This window comes from Lycium barbarum, chromosome 2 (assembly GCF_019175385.1).
Source record: "Lycium barbarum isolate Lr01 chromosome 2, ASM1917538v2, whole genome shotgun sequence".
Taxonomy (NCBI): Eukaryota; Viridiplantae; Streptophyta; class Magnoliopsida; order Solanales; family Solanaceae; genus Lycium; species Lycium barbarum.
In genome coordinates, this window is record NC_083338.1 from 121,315,990 (window position 1) to 121,341,186 (window position 25,197).

Genomic DNA, 25,197 nt, shown 5'->3' on the forward strand with positions numbered 1-25,197 from the left:
CCACTTTAATGGTTAGATTGATCATGAAAAAACATAAAACAAAAGATACACTTCTGACATCCTTTTCTCAAATGACATAATCAGTTGCTGATTAAACCAGTGCCATCAACGTAAGTTGTTGATGCCGTCTATTGAAATCAAATTCCGATATTTATCTACCTGTTTTCTTAATCAGAGAATAAATGGTGAAGTTTTTATATCTTCAAGTTGAATAATCTCTAACACAAAAAAATTTAATAAAACGGTGAAGTTTTTATCTTCTTCAAATCGAATAAATAACCAACGAAGATTTTATGTCTTCAAGCCAATAAAAAGTTACTAAATCGGTAAAGTTTTTATATTCTTTGAACCGAATAGTAACTTGGAGTAAAAAATTACGTAGATTTTAATCTCCAAACAGGGGAGTAGAAAACTACAAATGTTTTATAGCCTGTTTGACCAAGCTTCTAAAATCAGCTTATTTTGAAAAATACTTTTTTTTTAAAATTACTTTTTGTGAGAAGCAGTTTGTGTTTAGCCAATTAATTTAAAAAGTACTTTTGAGCAGCAATTAGCGTTTGGCCAAGCTTTTAAAGTGCTTTTGAGTGTATTTTTCTCAAAAGAGCTTTTCAAAAAAGTGCTTCTGAAAAATTGCTATCTGCTACTCCCCAAAAATACTTATTTTCTCCCAAAAGCTTGGCCAAACACATCACTTTTTTAATTTAAGCACTTTTTGAAAAAAAAAAAAGTACTTTTGGAGAAAATTAAGCTTGGCAAAATAGGATATTATAGTTTCCAAAAAGAGTACTTTTATTTCTGAAAAAAATACATTTATTTCTGAAAAGTAACTTTCTTCTTTGTCAAAGTTTCTAGTAGATTAACATAATACAGAATATATAAAAGTAATAATTTCCTTAAGATTGTTGTCAATCTGTATTTGAAAAATAATCTAAAACAAAATCTGAAAAGAAAGGAAAATAAATTCGAGCCCACTAAATTCACAATGTTTCCTTAAGGAAATTATTTCCCTCAAGTACCCGAGGTTATGGAATATATTCTCTCAGGATAGAACGAATTAATTCACCAGCATAGTGGTAGATCAAACCCTGGTGAACGGCGAACACAACAGGCGGCAGAAATCACACAAAGAAAATATTTGAAGTATAGAAAAGAAGGAAGAAGAAGATCAGAATTTTCGTAAGTAAAATCTGAAGGGATGACTAGATATTTACAGCCAACAACAAGTGTTTGTTAAGAAATTAGGTGTGCCTTTCCTGAAAAGGCATGTGCCTTTTCGGCAATAAATTGTCTTTCCGAAAAAGGTGAAGAAAATAAAACTTTCATTTCCCATTCACACCAAAAATACCTAACAAAATATGTATTTCATTTGTTATATTGTTCTATTTTCTCAGACTGCTTTATCATGGCTTTTTTGCTTTCGTTAGTTTCATTTTCGTATGGATTTGAACTGTTTGTGCTTATCTGACCTTTTCACATCATGTTTTCTCTTGAGCCAAAGGTCTTCCGGAAACAGCCTCTCAATCTTCCGAGATGGGGGTAAGGTCTGCGTACATTTTACACTCCCTAGACCCCACATTGTGGGATTTCACTGGGTATGTTGTTGTATTTGTTATATTGTTCTAAGGATCCGTTTGGCCATGAGAATTTTTCACTTTTTTTCGATTTTTTTTCACTTTATTTGCCAATCAATGTTTGGCCATTCAAATTCCGAATACAACTTGAAGTTGTATTTGGAATTTGGAAAACACCTAAAACCATGTTGTCACTTTTTTTTTTCTTTTTGCAGTACATTCAAACAACCAAATAAGTTTTGGCGAAAACTATGACCAAACACAACTTTGTTTTCAACTCCAACTTCAAAATTTCAAATAAAGTGAAAAATATCTTATGTTCATGGCCAAACGCCTACTTAAAGAAAGTGTAAAATTTGTTATGTGTAAGTAAAAGTGAACGGAGGAAGTAAATAAAAGATACTTAGAGCCCGTTTGGATTGACTTATAAGTTGCTTATAAGCTGTTTTCAGCTTTTTTGAGTGTTTGGCTGGCCAGCTTAAAGTCATTTTGTGCTTAAAATAAACTCAAAAAAATAATTGGGCCCATTTGACTTAACTTATCTAAAGCAGCTTATAAGCCAAAAAAAAAAAGTTAGACTACCCCAACTTATTTTTTTTAGCTTATAAGTTGCAAACAGCTTATAGGCATAAGTCAATCCAACCAGGCTCTTATAACACAACTTATTTATTGGAAGTCAAAATTGGAAACGTTCAACCTTTTTTAAGGACAATAAAGATATAACACAACTTACTTTTTGGAAGTCAAACTTGGAAATGTTCAAACTTTTCTAGGACAATTCAAACAAGTTGTCCTTTTGTTAACCGACACTTTAAATTCCACACGGTCTGTTTTGTGATAAAAAGAGGAGAAAAAAGGGACAACAAAGTAAGAAAAACAACAAGCATTAGAATCAGAACCCGACAATGGCAAGAAGCACAAGACATTTACAGTTACCGGCGACCGGAACAACAACAACGTTAACTCTAAACCTAAACAACTCATCACAATCATCATCATCATCACAGCAGCAACAACCAACAGAAATCCTAACACTGAAACTCAAGCCTAAGAAGAAGAGTGTTTCATGGAAACCAGGTACAGTGGACAACGAATTCCTCATCAAGAAGAGCTCTAAGATTTGCTGTATATACCATAAGGATAAGCCTTTTGATGAGGATGGCAGCGATGATGATCAATCAAAGAAGAATCACCATTGTTGTAAATCGGATGATCGCGGTGAGGCCAGTACCAGCAATTGTTAAGATGATTGAGAGGTTGTAAGTATAGTTAAGTTTTCAGATGTTGTTCGTTTAGTACTTGAATTTTGAAGGATGTAATTGAAAATTTTGTTTTAATGTACTGTAATTCAATGTTAAGGGTCTGTTGGACGTATATTTTCTCTTTTTCATGTCCTTTTTAAATTGACTGGAAAAAGGAAAGATGGGTAGAGGACATGTAAGTCCATACGAATAGTTACAGTATTTCCTTTTTAGTTTCTTGTTCTTCAGTTTCTGTTAATATTTGTTATTATTTGCACTTTTATTATCATATTATTGTGTTGTAGTTAAGCTTTGTCACGTCTTCTTTAGTATTTTGCCATGGCCTCTTCACTGCCATTATTTTTTTTTCAAAATGCCTTTTCTTGAGTCGAGGTTCTGTTGGAAACAAGTGTAGCGAAATTTTGTTATGAAATGAAGAAGAAAGCTTGTTATTTCTCCATAATTCCCTAGTTTATCCAATTGGGTTCCGTTTAAATATAGAAATTTGGGATTTTGAGTGACGTGATTGAGATTTATAGCCTGTTTGGTCAAGTTTATTTCCCTCCCAAAAGTACTTATTTTTTTAATAAATGCTTATTTGAAAAAAAGTGAGGTATTTGACCAAGCTTTTGGGAGAAAATAAGTGTTTCTGGGGAGCAGCAGAAGCAGTTTTTCAGAAGCTAAAAAAAACAGCTTTTGGCCAAAAGTACTTTTTTGAAAAGTACTTTTTTGAAAAGTACTTTTGAGGAAATACAGATAGAAGTACTTTTTAAAAGCTTGGTCAAACACTAATGACTGCTCAAAGTACTTTTTTAATTAATTGGCCAAACACAAACTATTTTTCGCCAAAAGTATTTTTTTGAAAAGTACTTTTAAAAAAAAATAGTTTTTAAAATAAGCTGATTTTAGAAGCTTGGCCAAACAGACTATTAATTTAGGTTTCCACAAGTATGAAGTATTTATGTTCTGCATTTCATATCTGTGTTAGTAGCTTATTAGACGTTAAGGTTTCTTGAATGAATATTTATTTATGAACTTTTTTAATTGTTGGGAAAAGGAAAAATTGGGAGGAGGACAATTGAAGTATGGGGAATATTTTTCTTATGAAATGAAGAAGAAAATAAATTGTTGTTTTTTCGGGATTACTTCTCCAATTGGGTTGGATGGAAATGTATATTCTGGTGTAGAATTTGGGATTCTTAGAGGTGTGATTGAAATTTAGGTTTTGATAGATTGAAGAATTTATGTTCTAGAGTTAATAATTTCCCCCTAATTCCCTCTTAGAGATATTTTGGGCTGTGAATTGGAAGTTGCTCACTACATGATCTCATATCTGGGGCTGAATCCAGGGGCAAAACAAAGATAAAGAATTGTTTGGTAGAATGTAGTTGAGAATTTGAACATAGATTGGCTGCATGAAAATTTTCTAAATCTATAAGAGGAAGACGCCCTCTAGATAGTGGACCAGATTACCGGCCACACATTGTCTAACTAAATTCAATTATCTTTGGATACGTTCCTCATTATATCTGATTTCAGCCGATTCTTCCCTCAACTAACGAAGATCTTGACTGAATTGTCATATATGAAATTGAGCATAGTTTTACAAAAAAATAGTCTACTCATACAGTACTCATCATTGCGTCCAATCCATACCGATATGCTGAATGAATTGAACAAACGAAGAAGATCTTTCCTATGTGAACAAAATTCAGAAAGACATAGGACATAGTTAAAAAAAAAAAAATGAAAATATGTATCTGTGAGAGGAAGATGCCCTCTAGCTATTGACCAGATGGACTTATCATTACAGCCACTCCATTAGATATTGTAAATGGATTGAACAAACCAGGGGCTGCTCAATACTATCAGAAGCCTAAAGTTAAACTTCAATGAAACGCTTTAACTTTATTTATTTTTAATCACAGAAACAAGAATAGAAAAAAGAATTCATAATTATTTTTCATTTGAGGTCTACTTTTTGAGGATCTATGTCAGATATCTCACTTAAGGATCTATGTCAGATATCTCACTTATTTTTTCAAGAGCTCCTTTTTAAGATTGAACCAAAGATTCAACTCTTCCTTTTTGAGTTTTGAACAACCAGATTCATATTTTCTGTTGAAAAAATATTATAATATCTCAAAAAGATAATAGTCTCTAAATATTTCTAACGTCCAAATCATTCCTTGTAACTGGAATTTGATCTTGAACGGCCTTAATGCATGGCAATAGTGAATAGCCTTAATGACCAATTATGAGAAAATATTGTTTATCTCAAAAAAAATTATTTGATTCTAATTCTTGAATAACCATTAATTGGCCATTAGTCTTAATTGAAAACCATGTCAGACCGTTAACCAATTTTGAATTCGTATTCTCGTTGTAGCTGCTAACCTTGAATGAGTATTAATTAGCCTTAATGACATTTATCATCTTCAATATTGAGATGTTCCAATCAGAACATTATTAGACCCTCTATTTCTTGCCTACATAATCTTCTTTGGCTTCCCTTTGAAGAGTGTGAAAGATGATACATTTTCCTCCTCATTTTCTATTTTTGCTGGGTTTATTTTTTCTCAATCTTTGTTAGATTTTGACTCCTGTTATACCCTCATTTTAACCAGGGTCAAAATGGTTTACAACATTCCGGTAATTCCGGGGTTAATTAAAGGTAAAGAGTCGCTACCTAATTATTTATGGTGAATTAGGACACCTAAAGTTCATTAAAGTTATTTTCTAAAGTTAACTCCGTTTCAAAGTCTACTAACATAAGATTCTAGGTAAGGGTTCAATTAATCTAAAGGGAAGGTATTAAGTATCCTTTAAGATCCATTAATAATGGTTAACCGACCAGACTTAATTATTAAAAAAAAGGGCAAGTGTAAGTGAAAAACTTAAAGTACGCTCAAAACCAAACAATGGAAGGAAATGCTCAGCTAAGCTAATTTTGGAAAAAAATTGTTTTGTATTCCATAGATTGATTGAAATAATGGACACTTTAACAACTGACTGCTCTGAAAAGTAGGAAGAAGCTTCAGATTTAAGCGGGTCTGCGAATGCATTTTTTGTGTAAGCAAACAGTTAATGTTAAAAGTAAGCTAAAGCTAAAAACGTTGTTCTAAATTAAAAGGATCTACTATAATCCTTGTTATTTTTAAAAAGAAATAAGTACAATTTTTTAGTTTAAAACCAAAGTACCACTCACAAATGTTCAATATCCTAAAGTTATTGAGTTATTAGTCCTGAAAAATAATGTTATAAGGCAAAGACTTTAAATAGTTACTTAAGGCTTAGTCATTAATTAATTGTATAACAGTTCTACCTTCAACAGCAAGTACATAATTGAAAATAAAATCGTTCACCATCATAAGTAAGCAAAAACAAGCAGAAATAAATGAATGGCCGTGTTAGACTGTAACAGGAGGAAAAAAAATCTCTTTTGTAAATCGATGTTCGAACAGTGCAGAGGCGAGGAAGAGTAAGGACGTGTAGACTCCTTGCGAGGTGTCGTTGAGTTTCAAAGTGAAACTCTTCTGCTCCAGTGTTCATGTAAACAAAGAAAAGTAAGAGAAGATTAGAGTAACGATATGATTTTTTTTTATGAAAAATTATTAAACGAAGTAAAGTAGCACTATCATTCAATTCACAACGACTTGTAAGTTCAAGAAAGACACTGCAACTATATACATGAATAAAGACCTTGAATACGTGAACAAAAAATTAAGTTTCACACCAAATACAACACGTGAATAAACAAAGAAACATGCTCATACCCTTTGAGAGTCACTTTTGGTTTTAACAAACGAGGCTGTTCTCTTGTAAGAGGTCCAAAAGTGCACAACAGATAAGAAAGGACAGTTAAATGCACTACTGAGTACAAATTTATACTTCGAACCTAAACAAATTCAGCGGTCCAAAGAGATGCAAGTCAAATATCTATTTCCATGATATCTAGTACATGAAAGGGTTTATACTTTTAATTCCTAATATTAAAGCATAGAATACAATGGATGAATACATATTCTGTCATCTCAATCTATTTTACCAACGAGACATTCAAGCCCTCTGTATGACTAGACATTTAAGTAATACTTATCATTAGAAACTTTCTCATTATTCAATGCTTAAGTGAAGCAATACATCTAATCTTGATACATGCTCCCTAAGCTATACTCATATTAGTTAAGCAAGATGTGCACACTCAAATAAACTTCCAAAACCAGAACTTTTACATTTTTTCGAGCTGGATAAAAACCCCCTTTAATACACGATTTCCAGAACGGTGAGTTAAATCCAAACGGCACAAGAATCGACAAAAGGAATGCTTAATGTCTGTTCTCATGATACATCAACACATCAGAGGTAAAAACATGTTCACATGAGCATCAAACATGATCTTATCTAAAACAGAAACATTTCATTACAAACCAGCAGCGAAAGAAAAAACAGTGAAAAAAAATGAAGGTTCGAGATTCACTGACCTTTTGTTGGTGCAGTGAACGGGGACGCCGGGGCCTCGAATCTACCCTCCCGTTATGAACAGATCTGAACCTCACACAAATGAGTTCGAAAATCTCTGTCGCGGCTAAAGTCCGCCAAGACAGAATGAAGAGTTTAAACGATTTTAAGGTTTAGAGTGGTAGTCCAAATATGAAAAATCGTAAAAGAAAAAAAAATGCTAAGGATTTCCAGGTTGTTCAGGCGACGGCTAAAAATGTCTTTTTTTCTTTCCTAAAGATATAAGGCTATCTTTATAGGAGAAAGGAGCTAGAGTTTTCTAGGTTTAAAGTTCTTGGGCGGGAATTCTACATGAATTAGCCGTTTGAAATCAAAATCGAATCTCAAAAAGTTGATTTTTTCCAGAAACTTCATAAGTGTTTTGGACATTTGTGTTGACCACATCGTTGAAGACAGGAGAGAGAGGAACGTTTATAGGGCGCTGATATAGAGATATACGAAAGAGGTACAAGGTTTTCCTAAAATGGTGTGACAAAAACTACTAGGGTTGATAGAAAATAAAGCACTTTCATTGAAATGGGAAGGGAAAGAAGAGATGAGAGGGGCGGCTGCTATAGAAAAAAGAAATGAAACTCTACAAAATGACTTTAGGTTTCTGAAGGTTGGTCTAGCTATTGGGCTTAAGGTTTGAGTTTAATTTGAAGGGCTTTGACGAATTGGGCTGCAATATATGGACCTTTTCCTCCTTTAATTAATTTATTTGGACTTCTTCATCTTAATAATTTGGGCTAGAATTAACCACTTTCAAATATATTATATAAATGCTTATTAAAAATAAACAACCACGCAATAATAATATTTGAAAATATTAATATAGTGCTATGTTAAGTAAATTTGCTAATAAAAAAAAACTTGTCCAAATTATTAATGATCAAGAAGCGTAGATAGATTAATTGAAGGAAAAATGGGACAAAATTGAGTGTCAACAACTTTCCCCTCGTTGACCGGAGACGATGTAAGAGTTTTCGGGCTGCGAAGTTGACATATCGGCAATTTCGTCCCGACCGACAAATACGACCTTGGGTAAATTAGAAAAATATATGTATAAAAGGACTATGTGTATGAAATGTTTTGAAGATTATGAGCAGAAGGGATGTTAGAAAAAATATGGGTTGAAGGGATGTTGAAAGAGATTATGGCCAAACCCCGATTTCGAGTTGCCTACATATCTCGGGCTTCGTGAGAATCAGGCCATATGTAGTTCGATATTTATGTTGGGAGAATATTATTTACGGATTTATAACTTTGCGGGGTTGTAGACAGGTGACAAGAATGTTAGAGAAAGGAGCATATGTTTATAGCCTCCTAAGTATAAATGCGGCGCGCAACACACCCATAAGTAGCACTCTACTAGATACGATGCAGATTCTCAAAAATTGCCCCAGTGTTAAGTTATGGCGACACTGGGATATTGAAAGGGATACAAGATTGTGAAAAGAGTTGAGTGAGTAGAGTTTTAGCGGTGGATATGAAAGAAAATTTGGATACCCTACGTATTGCATATTTGTGGACGTAGGCGGAGTTGAGTTCGAGAGTAGATCCGTGACCTTTGCTTGTGAGTTTGATATTCCTCTTCAGCATATTTGCCCCAGTTCACTACATAAGATAAAGGTTCTCGTTGTACTACATCTATCGTAATCAATCTGGGTTGTATTTTCTGAAATTCTTGTTAAAGTCGTTAGTAAGGTTCGCTGTAAAGTCAAAAGAACAAAATAAACTAATACGATAATAATATGTGTATAAGGATGAGGATGAAACCGTGTGGCTTATGCAATGACGAGGTTGTGTGGCCAAATATTGTCTCTGCTCGTCTTTAGAATGATGAGCGATGTTTATGCAAACGACTTAATAATCCCTCCGGTTGTCTTCGGAGACTTTAATGATAAAAGGGGACTCCGGCCGTCTTCCAGACTCGATGATAAATGATGTCTGTAAAATATAAGGTAAATTCGTTCAAGTAGGTAAAGTGAATGATAAAGTAAGTGGTAAAGTAGAGAGTAAAGTAAAAGTGTAGCCGTTTGGCTTATGCAGACGAGGTTGTATAGCCAAATGACGTCTCCGGTTGTCTTTGGGGACTTGATGATGATTCCTGTAAAGTGCAGGGTAAAGTCATTAAAGTAGGTAAAGTGAATGATAAGAGTGTAGCCATTTGGCTTATGCACATGAGGCTGTATAGCCAAATGACGTCTCCGGTTGTCTTTGGGGACTTAATGTTGATTCCTATAAAGTTCAGGGTGAAAGTGGTTAAAGTAGGTAAAGCGACTGATAAGTTATTGATAAAGTATGGAGTAAAGTGATAGCGTAGCCGTTTGGCTAATGATGTTGATGAGATCGTGACAGGCCAAATTAATGACGTCTTCGATTTTCGACACATAATCCTGATTTAATTCGCCTTCAATCTCGACAACCTAGAAAAACAGGTGTATTTATTAATAAAGTCATAAAGTTATTGTGATAAAAATAAAATTAAAGCTAAAGTTAGAAATAAATCCGTTTGGCTTTTAAGGCGAGGCCATAATGAGCCAAATGATGTTTTTCGGCCATGATTGATAGACTTGACTGTTGGTCTCACGGTCTTTATTCCTGCACTCAAAGAAAAATTCTTAATTTGGGAGGGGGAAGTTGATTCGTGTTGACTCGAAGTTTGACGTTGTTGGCGCTCCATTCGTCTTATTTGTTTGGATCTTGTGATCTCCGTTCAAGCCTCGGTAGATGAATAGTAGTGAAAACAATTGAAGGAAAATGTTCCATTTGAAAGATATATATGTAAGTATATGTATATAAGGAAAGATATATATGTAACTATATGTATATAAGTTGTAAAATTTTTTTGCCAACTTTTAGATTGTGACACTTCTGAAACAATTGAAATGTCATTTGTCTATAATACTTCCTGTCTGGTAGCCTTAATCTTGTCGATGTCCAACCATTCTCTCGTCTATGTCTTTTCAAAATCTGCCCCAGTTTTGACTTCGGGAAGGTACACTAAACTTATGTTGTGGTGTGACCGAACCTTACAAGGTTGCCTACGTATCCCGCCAAGGGAATCAGGTCAGAACGTAGTTCATAGGATACATAAATATGGTTTGAAATTTTCTAATAAAGGGACCGAACCCGATGTGGATTGCCTACGTATCCTGCCATAGAAATCAGGTCAAGCGTAGTTCTGTTTACATACAAATAATAAGGATGATTGTTTTTTTGGATTTTCTGCTATAATGCAACCGAACCTTATGTGGGCTACCTAAGTATCCCGCCGAGGGAATCAGGTCAGCGTAGTTCGTAACTATGTTAAAGGAAAGGTTACACTAGGCAATCTAATCTAATGTCGTTCTTTGATTTCTTCTTGAATTGATAGCCTTCATGCTTGTGTCATTATCTATCGACTATTTCAATTTCCTCCAAGTGGAATCTTATCTTATCCTCGAACTTCTCTGTTATTTTCCCGAGATGTATGTTGTCTTCCGGTTCTTCCTAATCGTGTTCGATACGTAAACTTTATTCATTCGTTTTATTATATGTCACAATCATAAAATTGGCAGGTTTGATAATTTATATACTAAACAAAATAGAAAATAACAAATAATAAACAATTGAAAAAAAAATAAGAAATGCATTCATAGATTTTGCAATTAAGCTTCCAAAAGATGAGGCAAAGCAACAAAGTTTGGGGCACGATTCAGGCCTCAATTTTTTTATTTTTTTTTTAAATCGTGCTATTTCAAAAGTTCACTACATGTTCAATCTACAAAGACTCCCAGCGAACCAGGGACGGAGTACAAGTCAAATTCTTCAAATTCTCTTCTGGTTCGGCACCCCAGATGGTCGGTGTCTTGGTGTTGTGAGTAGTTGTAGAAGCAACCTTCATTGGTGCTTGTCTTTGGCCTGTTCCCAAGGGAGCAACAAAGGTTGATGACATGCCCTTTTCCACCTTTCCAATTGGCATAATGGTTCCTTTCAAATCCATATCTTCCTCAACAGTTATCATGTTTACGTTGGCATTTTCGTGAGTAGGTAAAGGGTTGTTGTCCACATTGGGCCGAGCTCCAGTACGTTGGATCGCTCCTTCCTTAATCAAGGCTTCGATTTTGTTTTTGAGACCATAACAATCCTCAGTGTCGTGCCTAGCAACTCCAAAATGATATGCATAACGCTTGGAACCATCAAACCATCTCGGAATAGGATCCGGAATTTTCCCTTCAATCGGTTGTATCACGCCTGCTATTTTCAATCTTTCAAATAATTGAGCCAAAGGTTCGGAGAATCGGGTGTAGTTGTGGGTATTTCTGATTTCAGGGTTTGAACGGGCTTTAGGTGTAGCATGTGGTCGATTTTGGTAAGTTAGACCTTGAACGGATTGATATGGACGTGGGTTTTGATAGGGAGGTACTCGGGGTTGGTAGTAGTTTGCTTGGGCGTTGTAGACAGGGTAAGGAGTTAGTGGAGCTTGGTAGGGTTCAACATATTGGTAAGGGTAGAAAGGTTGTTGTGGATGGTTAAGGTATGTAATGGCTTGGCTCGGCTTACGTCCTTGGATATTCATGACTGCAGCTACATCTTCTTTCTTCTTTTTGGTCCCGCTGATAGAACCAAATTGAATAGCTTTGCTTGCAGCTTGCAAAGCAGTAAGATCCTGAATTTTTCCCGATTTGATTCCTTTTTCTAAGGATTCTCCCATTCTGACAACTTCTGTGAATTTTTGTCCCATCATGCCTATCATTTTCTCATAGTATATGCCAACTTGACATTCAATGAAGGTAGCAGTCATTTCTCTATCACTCATCGGGGGTTGAACCCTAGCTACTTCTGACCTCCAACGTAGCGCATACTCGCGGAACAACTCAGTTGATTTCTTGGTTACCTTAGTCATGTAGACTCTATCTGGTGTGATATCAGTATTAAAACTTTATCGGTCTATGAATTCTTGTGTCATATCACAACAACCACGCCATTTACAGACGTCTTGTTGTGTATACCAAGTAAGAGCCTCGCCAAATAAGTTTCTTATGAATAACTTCATCCTTATATTCTGATCTCTACCTACTCCAACCAGTTTGTCAGAATAAGCCCTTAAATGTGTATGAGGGTCACCTGCTCCATTAAATGTATCAAATTTCGGTGGCTTGTAGCCTACGGGCAAATCAACGTCAGGCTGAACACACAGATCTTCATATTCTACACTCCTGCTTCCCCTAGCAACTTAAAGGTTTCTCATTGCCTCTTTGAGACTGTGGATCTCTTTTAACAATAGATCATCCGTCCTTGCTTTTGCGTCCTTTTCCATTTCCTCATATTGATCCATCTCGGATTGGAACCTGACCGTTACTGGGTTGGTAAAGGCTTGTGTTTCCGCTGCATATGCCGGAGGAACATATTGCGCATTAGGAGTGACAAAATGTGCCTCTTGTATATGTTGGGTTGGATAAGTTTAGATGGTGGGAGTGTTTTGGATTGGAGGTGGTTTGTTATAAGTGGTATTTATAGGTAGTTGTTTCGGTGGGTTTGAAGGAGTAGTTTTAGGTGGTGGATTAGTGTTAGTGGATAAAGGAACATAATGAGTGTGAACTAGCGATTGACTTGGTGGGTTGACGGGTGGTGGATTAGGAGTAGCATAGGTAGTGTAGGTGGGTAGTTGACTTTGCGGAGGAGTATAGACGGATGATGGATTTGGTGGATTTGCGGGGGTAATTGGAAGTAAGTTGTTGTTGGTAGGTGCATTATTTTGTGGAGGGAAATGTTCAGGAACTGGAGATTCAAGTGATGGAAAACGAGGTGGGTTTGGTGCGACATTTCTAGGTTCAGGAGGTGGACTTTGGAGTGTGATGGACAAATTGGTCAAGTCCCTAACCCGATTCAGTTCTCCACGTAGATCCTCAATCTCTTGAGTCAGACGGGCGATATGTTCATCATGTTGAATAGTAGTTCTATGTTCGGAAGTCTCGGGAGGATCACTAGAGATCACGATATTTTCCAAACCAGTTGAAATAGATGCGGCTAGATCAGACATAATAGTTTTCCTTCCTGGAACAACCCAACTACGTCGAGGTAATGCTGACGTCTTTGACCTTGTAAAGTAAGGATGGTCGGCCAGCTCGAATGTCAACACGAATCAACTCTCTTTTGAATTTAAAAAAATAAAAAGGAAGAAACATAAAATGCAAATGATGTTAGTCTCACATTAAATATCTAAGTGAAGTCATGATCACGTCGAGTCAAATAAGTCACGTACCAAATAATTCATCAAGTAAAGGCAAATAAATTGTTAAGAAAAATGTAAACAAGTATATCAAACAACAATAACGCGTCCTAATATGCATGTGACCTCTTTGTGCCAGAGGTAGGCCGAATGTTTGTTTGAAGGGTAAAATGTGCCATAATACGTCATCCCATTGCTCTTGGCTAATTAAACAAACTCTATTTTCCAAAATAAAGTACAAAAGTAATGTAATATTTATTACATATCAAATGAATACAACATAAAGTGTTTCCTAATCTAAGTAAAGTAAATACAATTTGTTATGTCTAAATTTCTAGCTCCATTTTGTGATGTCCTTGGTTCTCGTCAATTGTTGATCACAGATGTACTTCAATGTAAAATCCATACCTGTCATAGAAACGTTAGTCATTCTCTCCTTCCTAAAGTTTAATTAGTTAGAGCAAATGATCATTATTTAGGCACAATTATCCTTCAAACATGCACATAAAGTATGATTAGTGTCACTTGGGGTCGTGGACCCACTTGGACGTTTGGGTAAAGTCATCTAATGGGCTTAATACACCAAGGGTATTAAACCTCTTAGGTCATGAAATGTATGCTCCTAATAAAGGGTGTTGGTTTAACTATACTCTAGGTTGACTAAGAGTGGGTTCACTAGACGCAAGGTTCCCGAGCGGACAACTCGGGTGAGAAGGCTACGCGGTCACACAAAAAATCCGGACACCCCGCGCATATGCCAACCCTCCTAAAATTTGAGATTTTGGAAGAAATTTTCGGGTGCGCAAAACACACCTTGCGTGTACGTGTGATAGTGTGAATTTTCAGATGTGGAGAAAAGTGATACGGGATGACAATTTATATCAAAGCAGTAACACTTAAACAGTTTATATCGAACAAACAGTTAATAACATGTAAAAAGAGCTAACAATAAATAAAGTAATTAAAATAAGCACACAAAGCCTATTTAAACTAAATCCGTTATGGTTAGAACATAAGTATCCCCAGTAGAGTCGCCAAACTGTTATACCCCTATTTTAACCAGGGTCAAAATGGTTTACAACATTCCGGTAATTCCGGGGTTAATTAAAGGTAAAGAGTCGTCACCTAATTATTTATGGTGAATTAGGACACCTAAAGTTCATTAAAGTTATTTTCTAAAGTTAACTCCGTTTCAAGGTCTACTAACTTAAGATTCTAGGTAAGGGTTCAATTAATCTAAAGGGAAGGTATTAAGCATCCTTTAAGATCCATTAATAATGATTAACCGACCGGACCTAATTATTAAAAAAAAGGGCAAATATAAGTGAAAAACTTAAAGTACGCTCAAAACCAAACAATGGAAGGAAATGCTCAGCTAAGCTAATTTTGGAAAAACATTGTTTTGTATTCCATAGATTGATTGAAATAATGGACACTTTAACAATTGACTGCTCTGAAAAGTAGGAAGAAGCTTCAGATTTAAGCGGGTCTCCGAATGCATTTTTTGTGTAAGCAAACAGTTAATGTTAGAAGTAAGCTAAAGCTAAAAACGTTGTTCTAAATTAAAAGGATCTACTATAATCCTTGTTATTTTTTAAAATAAATAAGTACTACTTTTCAGTTTAAAACCAAAGTACCACTCAAAACAGTACGTCTTACAAATGTTAAATATCCTAAAGTTATTGAGTTATTAGTCCTGAAAAATAATGTTATAAGGCAAAGACTTTAAATAGTTACTTAAGGCTTAGTAATTAATTAATTGTATAACAGTTCTACCTTCAACAACAAGTACATAATTGAAAATAAAATCATTCACCATCATAATTAAGCAAAAACAAGCAGAAATAAATGAATGGCCGTGTTAGACTGTAACAGGAGGACAAAAAAAAATCTCTTCTGTAAATCGATGTTTGAACAGTGCAGAGGCGAGGAAGAGTAAGGACATGTAGACTCCTAGAGAGGTGTCGTTGAGTTTCAAAGTGAAACTCTTCGGCTCCGGTGTTCATGTAAACAAAGAAAAGTAAGAGAAGATTAGAGTAACGATATGATTTTTTTTTTTTTATGAAAAATAATTAAACGAAGTAAAGTAGCACTATCATTCAATTCACAACGACCTGTAAGGTCAAGAAAGACACTTCAACTATATACATGAATAAAGACCTTGAATACGTGAACAAAAAATTAAGTTTCACACCAAATACAACACGTGAATAAACAAAGAAACATGCTCATACCCTTTGAGAGTCACTTTTGGTTTTAACAAACGAGGTTGTTCTTTTGTAAGAGGTCCAAAAGTGCACAACAGATAAGAAAGGACAGTTAAACGCACTACTGAGTACAAATTTATACTTTGAACCTAAACAAATTCAGCGGTCCAAAGAGATACAAGTCAAATATCTATTTCCATGATATCTAGTACATGAAATAGTTTATACTTTTAATTCCTAATATTAAAGAATAGAATACAATGGATGAATACATATTCTGTCATCTCAAACTATTTTACCAACGAGACATTCAAGTCCTCTGTATGACTAGACATTTAAGTTATACTTATCATTAGAAACTTTCTCATTATTCAATGCTTAAGTGAAGCAGTACATCTAATCTTGATGCATGCTCCCTAAGCTATACTCATATTAGTTAAGCAAGATGCGCACACTCAAATAAACTTCCAAAACCAGAACTTTTACATTTGTTCGAGCTGGATAAAAACCCCCCTTAATACACGATTTCCAGAACGGTGAGTTAAATCCAAATGGCACAAGAATCGACAAAATGAATGCTTAATGTCTGTTCTCATGATACATCAACACATCAGAGGTAAAAACATGTTCACATGAGCATCAAACATGATCTTATCTAAAACAGAAACATTTCATTACAAACCAACAGCGAAAGAAAAAACAGTGAAAAAAAATGAAGGTTCGAGATTCATTGACCTTTTGTTGGTGCAGTGAACGGGGACGCTGGGGCCTCGAATCTACCCTCCCGTTATGAACAGATCTGAACCTCACACAAATGAGTTCGAAAATCTCTATCGCGGCTAAAGTCCACCAAGACAGAATGAAGAGTTTAAACGATTTTAAGGTTTAGAGTGGTAGTCCAAAGATGAAAAATCGTAAAAGAAAAAAGAAACGCTAAGGATTTCCAGGTTGTTCAGGCGGCGGCTAAAAATGTCTTTTTTTTCTTTCCTGAAGATATAGGGCTATCTTTATAGGAGAAAGGAGCTAGAGTTTTCTAGGTTTAAAGTTCTTGGGCGGGAATTCTACATGAATTAGTCGTTTGAAATAAAAATTGAATCTCTAAAAGTTGATTTTTTCCAAAAACTTCATAAGTGTTTTGGACATTTGTGTTGACCACATCGTTGAAGACAGGAGAGAGAGGAATGTTTATAGGGCGCTGATATAGAGATATACGAAAGAGGTACAAGGTTTTCCTAAAATGGTTTGGCAAAAACTGCTAGCGTTGATAGAAAATAAAGCACTTTCATTGAAATGGGAAGGGAAAGAAGAGATGAGAGGGGTGGCTGCTATAGAAAAAAGAAATGAAACTCTAAAAAATGACTTTAGGTTTCTGAAGGTTGGTCTAGCTATTGGCCTTAAGGTTTGGGTTTAATTTGAAGGGCTTTGACGAATTGGGCTGCAATATATGGACCTTTTCCTCCTTTAATTAATTTATTTGGACTTCTTCATCTTAATAATTTGGGCTAGAATTAACCACTTTCAAATATATTATATAACTGCTTATTAAAAATAAACAACCACACAATAATAATATTTGAAAATATTAATATAGTGCTATGTTAAGTAAATTTGCTAATAAAAAAAAAACTTGTCCAAATTATTAATGATCAAGAAGCGTAGATAGATTAATTGAAGGAAAAGTGGGACAAAATTGAGTGTCAACAACTCCTAGTTTTATACTAGATGAGCTTGTTGAATCCTGGGAGATACACTTATACCGGGTGAAATATCCTTAAGGACAGTGTCTTAATTGACATGCCTCATGCTACGAGATTGTTCAAGAATTTCTTATAATGTTCGTGATCGAGTATTTTCAGTAAGATTTCCAACAACTTAAGGATATCTACTATAATTTTACGGAGAATACGATTTACAATGTGAATAAAAAAGGTGAGATGATCAGCAAACAGTGTAGCAGGCATGGATGGAAATTAGAATACTAAGGTTGATGAAGTAACAACTTTTCAATTATGTTAATGAGGTATGTAACGATACTATAATCTCTATGTTTTAACAAATGAAAAAAAAAAAGACATCGTTATAAGTCCAAAGATAATAATAATCTTGGTGTTAGGGGAATTAGTATGCAAAGGGGTTAAGTTTTACAAACAAAGAAGCATTAGTTGTGCCTAGGAACCGTGTATGTGATGAAAGCAGTTTGTGTTGTTAAAAATAGTTTTGAGGACTCTTTATCTATTTTTTTGAAGAAATGTGTGCTAGCTAAATATATTTGATAATAGTTACATTATTGTTGAGGCAGTTAAAAAGTAACGAAGTGTTTATCATATTTTAGACCTTACAAATTTGAGATTTTTGTGGTAACAAATTATATTTGAAGACCATGGTATATTTTATTTTTGTGGAAGTACCTTATGAGGTAAAAGTAATCTCTGCATATCTCTTGGTCATTTGGGTGAATGCTGAATAGTGATTGATTTTTCTTCGTATAACTATGAGCCATTTATTTGAGATTAAATTTTAATGGATTTGTGTGTGGAAAGTTAAGCCAGCCTAGCCCTCAATGTAGAAGAAGCATTGGAGAAATGAAATCCCGCTAAGTAAAATAAATTTGACAAAGCAAAACAAATTTGACTAAGCAGATGATATAGTTATTGTGGTCATTTCTCAAACGAATTTTGTGGCTAATGTGAGAGATTGGGTGTTAGACTTCGGTGCTACAAAGCATATTTGTGCTAACATATAATTTTGTGTTCTACACCCAAGTTGAAAAAGAAGAATGATTTATTTATGTTGACGATTCTAGAACTACTCAACTTCTTAGAATGAAAAAAGTTCTTCTTAAAATCTTAAAACATTAGTGTTAATTAAGGTGGTAAATGTTCCTAATGTTCGAACTAATTTGATTTCTGTGAGATTATTAGAAAAAGTGGGGGTGAAAGTTTCATTTGAATTTGATAATGTTGTGTTAACAAAAAAATATGACGGTTTTGTTGGCAATAAGTGTTGTAACCATGATGTATCAGTGTCTAATATGTTCCAAGATGAAAATGCCAATACTTTGTATACTTGACTGATTCATATGATTTATCACATGTTAGATTTGAATATGTTAATTTTTCTTATATTAAGGAAATACAATTTTAAGGTTTTCTTATGTGAAAAAAAAATTGGATTTGTTATTTTAATATTATATTAATGAATCTTTGATATATTAGTTATGTTGGAATATGTTTCTAATGTTAGTCTTTGGACAGACCATTGAATGATTTTCTAAGTACAATTTATTTTCTAATCGTAATTATTATAGACTTGATTTCAAAGATAAGAAGAATATGCTTCTGTTCATATTGAACTATTCTGTCTTGGAAACGAGATTAATTTTATTAGCTGTTATGGTACTTATTAATTATGGGGAAAAAAAGGTGACTATTGCAAGTTATTTTGACAAATTAAATCACCATTTGGTGAGTCTTTATGGTCTTCATTAGATTCAAATATTGTCAGGTGTTTTCAGATGATAAGAGCTTCACTTCTTTTTATTTGTATATAATAACTTATATTTAGACTGAAATATTTAAATGCGTGGAAGTTCTTGCTAAGGTTATAACATGATCCTAAGAAACCAAGCAACTAGGGGTGTACAAAGCAAACCGACAAACCGCACCAAACCGATAAACCGAGAAAAAAACCCGACTAGTGGTTTGGTTTGACTTGGTTTGGTCTTGGAAAAAAAAACCCGACCATAATTAGTTTGGTTTGGTTTTAACGAAAAAAAGTCAAACCGAACCAAACCAACCCGACATTACATGTATTCAATTTTAAAAATATTTTATACATAAAAATATTTATTTATAAAGTAATTTATAAATATTTCTTAAATGTTTTCGTAATTATTTATCTATTATCGTATTATTCAAGCTTGAACTTAGAATTTTGAATGTTAATAAGTTTTATATCCTATGGATGTTAGTAACTCAAATAAAGCTCAAACCAAAACCAACTCAATACTAATCCTAACAAAAGAAATTTAATTTACCACTAGAAATGACAATAATGTTGGATATCTATTCTTTAGTTTTGCATAATTGATTTAGAGAGTAAAAATACATAACTTAAGTTTTTTTTCTTTGTCATATAATTAATACTTATTTTAGCACGACTTAGTATTTTTAGATTATGGTCATTTTCTTTTATGGCTTGTTAATTAGCAATATTTATTTTAACCGATTATATTAGCTTTTGTTGAATATTTTAATACAATGTCATCATTCTTCTCACATTTTATGTTATTTTCTTAAGAAACACCTTAATTATATAATTGTATCTTACTAGGACTAAAGAAATATTTAAAGTAAAACTTATATGTTTTGTATCAAGACTATTCCGGGAAAAAAAAACCCCGAAAAATCCGAGAAACCTGAGGTTGAAAAACCCGAATTTTATTGGTTTGGTTTGGTGTATAAATTTTAAAACCCGACGCAGTTGGTTTGATTTGGTGTTTAAAAAATCCGAACCAACCCGGTTCATGTACACCCCTACAAGCAACTATTGAAAAGTGTTAGTGAATTAAGATTTGTTGTATAGAGGGGTACAATGATGCTAAAATGGATCTCAAAATTAGTGGTTATGTGTTTATCCTTTGTGGGGGTGTAATAATATGAAAACCAGTCAAATAGACAATAATGAAATTTGAGTTTGTGGTTTAGAGTTGACTGGTAATGAGGCTAAGATACTTCTTAGTGACTAATGAGGTTGAGATAAAATCAACTTGTCTATATATTGCGGTTGTCAAGCAGTGTTAGTTGTAGCGCAAAAAAAAAAAAATCAATGGCAATAAAACACGTGATTGAGACATAATGTGGTAAAACAGCTGTTAAGGATGGAATTATATCCATAAATTATGTGAAGTCAGGGTGAACTTGATCAATTCACAGAGTAAAACAAACATCGAAGTGAGTGAGACTTTTGTCAACTTGAAAAGATCAACAATGATGGTAACCCAACCTATATGATTGGAGATCCCATGAATTAGGTTCATATGAGTAATAAAAAGTCATTATTGATTACCAAAAAAAAAAAAATTAAAAAAAAAGTCATTAGTTGATCAAGTATGCACTATTAAAATTATGTCCCTTGCAAGGCAAAGTGAGGCTGAGTTGCAAACTCATAATCCAATTCATATCCTTAATAGGTGGTGTATTGCTCTGCAGAATACACTTGATGATTGGACCTATGAGTGTGGAGTGGTGCCACTTCTATGAAATCGTGACGGATGTCTAGAGCACTCATGAATACCAGGACACGCGCATGGCCTCTTAGCGCAAAATCGCGATAACGACAAAGATTGTGCGAGTATAATGTGATAAAATAAGACTCTGGACTTACAAAAGAATTTTTAATTCATAAAAGTTCTAAACTTCACCAATTGTTCGGTAGGTTTATTCTTGTTTTATCTATGTCTGGTTCATAGTCTACGAGACACCAGATTCGACGCATTGTACTCATATGTGAAAATCTAGCAAAACTTCTCATTTTATTCTATTATGAAACTCTTATTTCATTATGTTCATTATTATTCTTTTTGAGATATGTGGGGGATTGTTGAAAAAATATTATAATATCTGAAAAAGATAATAGTCTCTAAATATTTCTAACGTCCAAATCATTCCTTGTAACTGAAATTTGATCTTGAACAACCTTTGCATGGCAATAGTGAATAGCCTTAATGACCAATTATGAGAAAATAGTGTTTATCTCAAAAAGAATTATTTGATTCTAATTCTTGAATAGCCGTTAATTCGCCATTAGTCTTAATTCAAAACCATGTCAGACCGTTAACCAACTTTGAATTCCTATTCTCATTTGATAGAAATTAGTAACAGGAACGAGAATCATGTACCTGTTAACAACAGTGGAAAATTCACATAACTTTTGTTGAAGAATTGCTCCAAGCCAATTCTACTTCACTAGGAAATAGAACACTGATATCCACGAACTAAATGCCCTACTATTGTATGTTTATGATATTGTTAGAAGTTTTTAGAGAAGAGAATTCTCTGTCATAGATGGAAGAAGAGCATTGTTCAGTATTTTTGAAGGAAAAGAAGAAGAGGAACTGTTATCCCACAATCCACGTTAATAACCGTAGAGGTTATTTAGTGTGGGGTAACTTCTTTACATGTATTTTTTACCTTTTAACCTCTTTACCCTATCTCTTCTAACCGGGTTGGGTCAGCCTACATGGAGCGACCCACGACCCAGACAAAAAATTCAACATCTCCCACTTCGCTCATGGTGGGATAGACCCAAAAAACAATATCATGTCGATAACACACGTAATTGATGCAGACAAATAGTTCGTGCGACTTGCGAGCATCAAGAGATATAAAATTCAAACCTATTAAGGTTGTAGAAGAGATCCACGTAGAAATCCAATCACATACGGAAGGGATTCACTACTAACAAGAGGATCTTATTACTCGCAATACCCCATATATCATCCCTACACCAGTAGCTAGTTATCTGATCCCTTGTCCTCTAAAGAGGAGAACTCAAGTTCATGTATAACTTTATATCCACAATTACAGTTGACGCCCTTACGGTAAGTGTAATGGCCGGCCTATGAATACAAGTTAAATTAATAATTTTAATTATCTTCCCTTTCTACTCGAATCTATCTGTTCCAAATCAATTTCTTTCCTAGACATGCATTGCATTGCCGAAACACTCATGGCTATTAGTAATATACTAAAGTAGCAACACTGATTGAAACTTCAAGAAACAGTCAAAGGTCGAAGGGTAGTCTATTGAAAAGTTAATGTAACTTTTTGGGGTCTCACACAATGAAGAAGTAGGGATCCATTCTTCCATTAACCGATTGGTCGCTTAGCACACGTGGTACGAAACATGAGCTACGGTGTTCTCACCTTATAGTGGATCATGTGTCTCATTCATTTACTTATTCAACAACACCGTACATATCTTGATCTAGACACCTCTAGATGTCTAACCCGAGCTTCTCTCTTCAATGATCCGCAAATCCATCTTCTTAGGGAAACTCATATCTGGCTTACAAAACAAGTCATAATATGGTGGTGGAACTCATCTCTTCACGTTACTCAACGTAAGAGGCGATTGCTCGTGTGAGAGAGCCAATCTCGCGACTTGTTCGACACACTTTATCTATAAAATTACACCATCACATGCATATAAGATATGAACATAAATTCAAGAGTCAAATGTTGATGAAAATATTGTAACAACCAAGTCATTTTACAATACAAAAAATATAATCATATCCTATACAAACCTAGAGCCATAACATGTTTCTCAAACAGGTCTCTAGATATCGCCTTTGTAAAAGGATCAGCTATCATTTCTCGTGTAGATATGTATTGTAAAGTTACTTCTCCACTTGCTATTGTGTCTCTTACAAAGTTATACTCGATGTCAATGTGTTTGGTTTTGCTATGATACTTAGGATCCTTTATGTATGCAATAGCCACTTGACTATCACAATGTAAAATTATTGATCCTTGGGAATTCTTTGCTACTCCCAAATGCTCAAAGAATATTGTTAAACAAATAGCTTCTTGTACTGCAGATGCACAAGCCACAAACTCAGCTTCCACAGTTGAACGAGTCGTGCAAGTTTGTTTCTCACCTTTCCATGAAAAAGCACCACCATTAAGTAAGAAAGCATTACCGGATGTCGATTTTCCATCATTCCGGTCACCACCCTAATCAACATCTGTATACCCTATCAAGTGTAAGTCATTTTCACTCTAACATAGTGAATAATCAATAGTTCTTTTCAGGTATCGAAAGATCCTCTTCACAAATTTCTAATGATCTGTTCCAGGGTTGGACTGATACCTGCTAACCAGACCTACGGCATAACAAATGTCCGGACGAGTACATATCAAAGCATACATCAAACTCCTGATAACACTTGAATATGGAACTTGAGACGTGTCTTCTTTTTCTTTTTCTGTCTCTGGACACATTTCAAGGCTTAAAGTCTCACCTCTTTCTATAGGAGTATCCATGGGTTTGCAACTATTTATTTAGAAGTGTTCCAAAATTTTCTTTATATACGTTTCTTGAGAGAGACTCAAAACTTTCTTGGAATGATCCCTTTGGATATTAACACCAAATATATAGTCTGCTTCACCCATGTCTTTCATGTCAAATGACTTTGAAAGCCATGACTTGATAGTTTTGACATACTTCAAATTATTTCTGGCTAATAAAATATCATCCACATAAAGGGAAAGAATTACGAACATTCCATTGAACTTCTTCACATAAATGCAATGGTCTTCATCGATCATGGCGAAATCATATGAAATCATCTCTTTGAGAAATCTCAAATACCACTACCTTGAAGACTGCTTCAGGCCATAAATAGATCTTTTTAATTTGCAGACTTTCTTGGCCTTTAACAACGAAATCTACAGGTTGTTCAATGTAAATTTCCTCATTTAGTTCTCCATTGAGAAAAGCTGTTTTCAAGTCCATTTGGTGTAACTCTAGATCCAAACGTGCAACAATAGTCAAAAGTAAGCAAATTGAGGTAAACTTCACAACTGGTGAAAAGGTTTCATCATAATCTATTCCAACTTGTTGGGTAAAAACTTTTGCGACAAATCGTGCCTTGCATCTTTCTATTGACCCGTCTGCTTTATGTTTAACCTTGATAACCCATTTGTTCCTAATAGCTCTATGCCCAGAAGGAAGGTCAATCAAATCCTAGACTTTGTTGGTTTTCATGGACTCCAATTCTTCTTTCATTGCTTTCATCCATTCATATTTTCCAAGACTACTCAAAGCCTCAGTCACAGAATTAGGCTCATCCAATTCTGTGGGAGACACCAGGAAAATGTAATCTTCAGCCTTATAAGATCGTTTAGGTACACTTTTTCTGGTACTCTTACGTTGTTGAAATTCAGATTCCTCTAAAGGATTTTTGGGATTCAAAACTCCCACTTGGACCAGGAACCAATCCTTGATCTATTTGACTATCGAATATGTCCAAAGACATTGTTTGATCATCTGAATTCAACATTTCGTAAAGACGCTCTCCTTCTTTTATTTCGCCCTTTTTGGGAAAATCATTTTCTAAAAATGTGATTTCTCGTGATTCAATTTAAGCATCTTCTAATTCACCAATGAACACATACCCTTTGGAGTGTTCTGAGTATCTTATGAGGATACATTTCTTCCCTTTTAGACTCAGTTTTCCAAACTTACCAAAACGATCTTTTACATATGCTGCACAACCCTAAGATCGTAAATCATTCAAGTTCGGTTTATGACCAATCCATAGCTCATAGGGGGTGGAAGTAACTGATTTAGAAGGCGCTTTATTTAGTATGTAGGTTGCAGTCAATAACGCATCTCCCCAGAAGGAGATAGGTAAATTTGCCTGTGCCATCATGGATCTTATCATGTCTAATAAT

The 25,197-nt window shown here is 34.5% G+C and overlaps 1 protein-coding gene across 1 annotated transcript; it reads left to right on the forward strand.

Annotated features, from left to right (window-relative positions):
- Positions 1 to 2,476: 2,476 nt before the first annotated feature.
- LOC132628831 (protein phosphatase 1 regulatory subunit INH3-like) lies at positions 2,477 to 2,815 on the forward strand. The gene has a single exon (XM_060344595.1). It carries the CDS (start codon positions 2,477 to 2,479, stop codon positions 2,813 to 2,815), a length of 339 nt encoding a protein of 112 aa, XP_060200578.1.
- Positions 2,816 to 25,197: the final 22,382 nt, after the last annotated feature.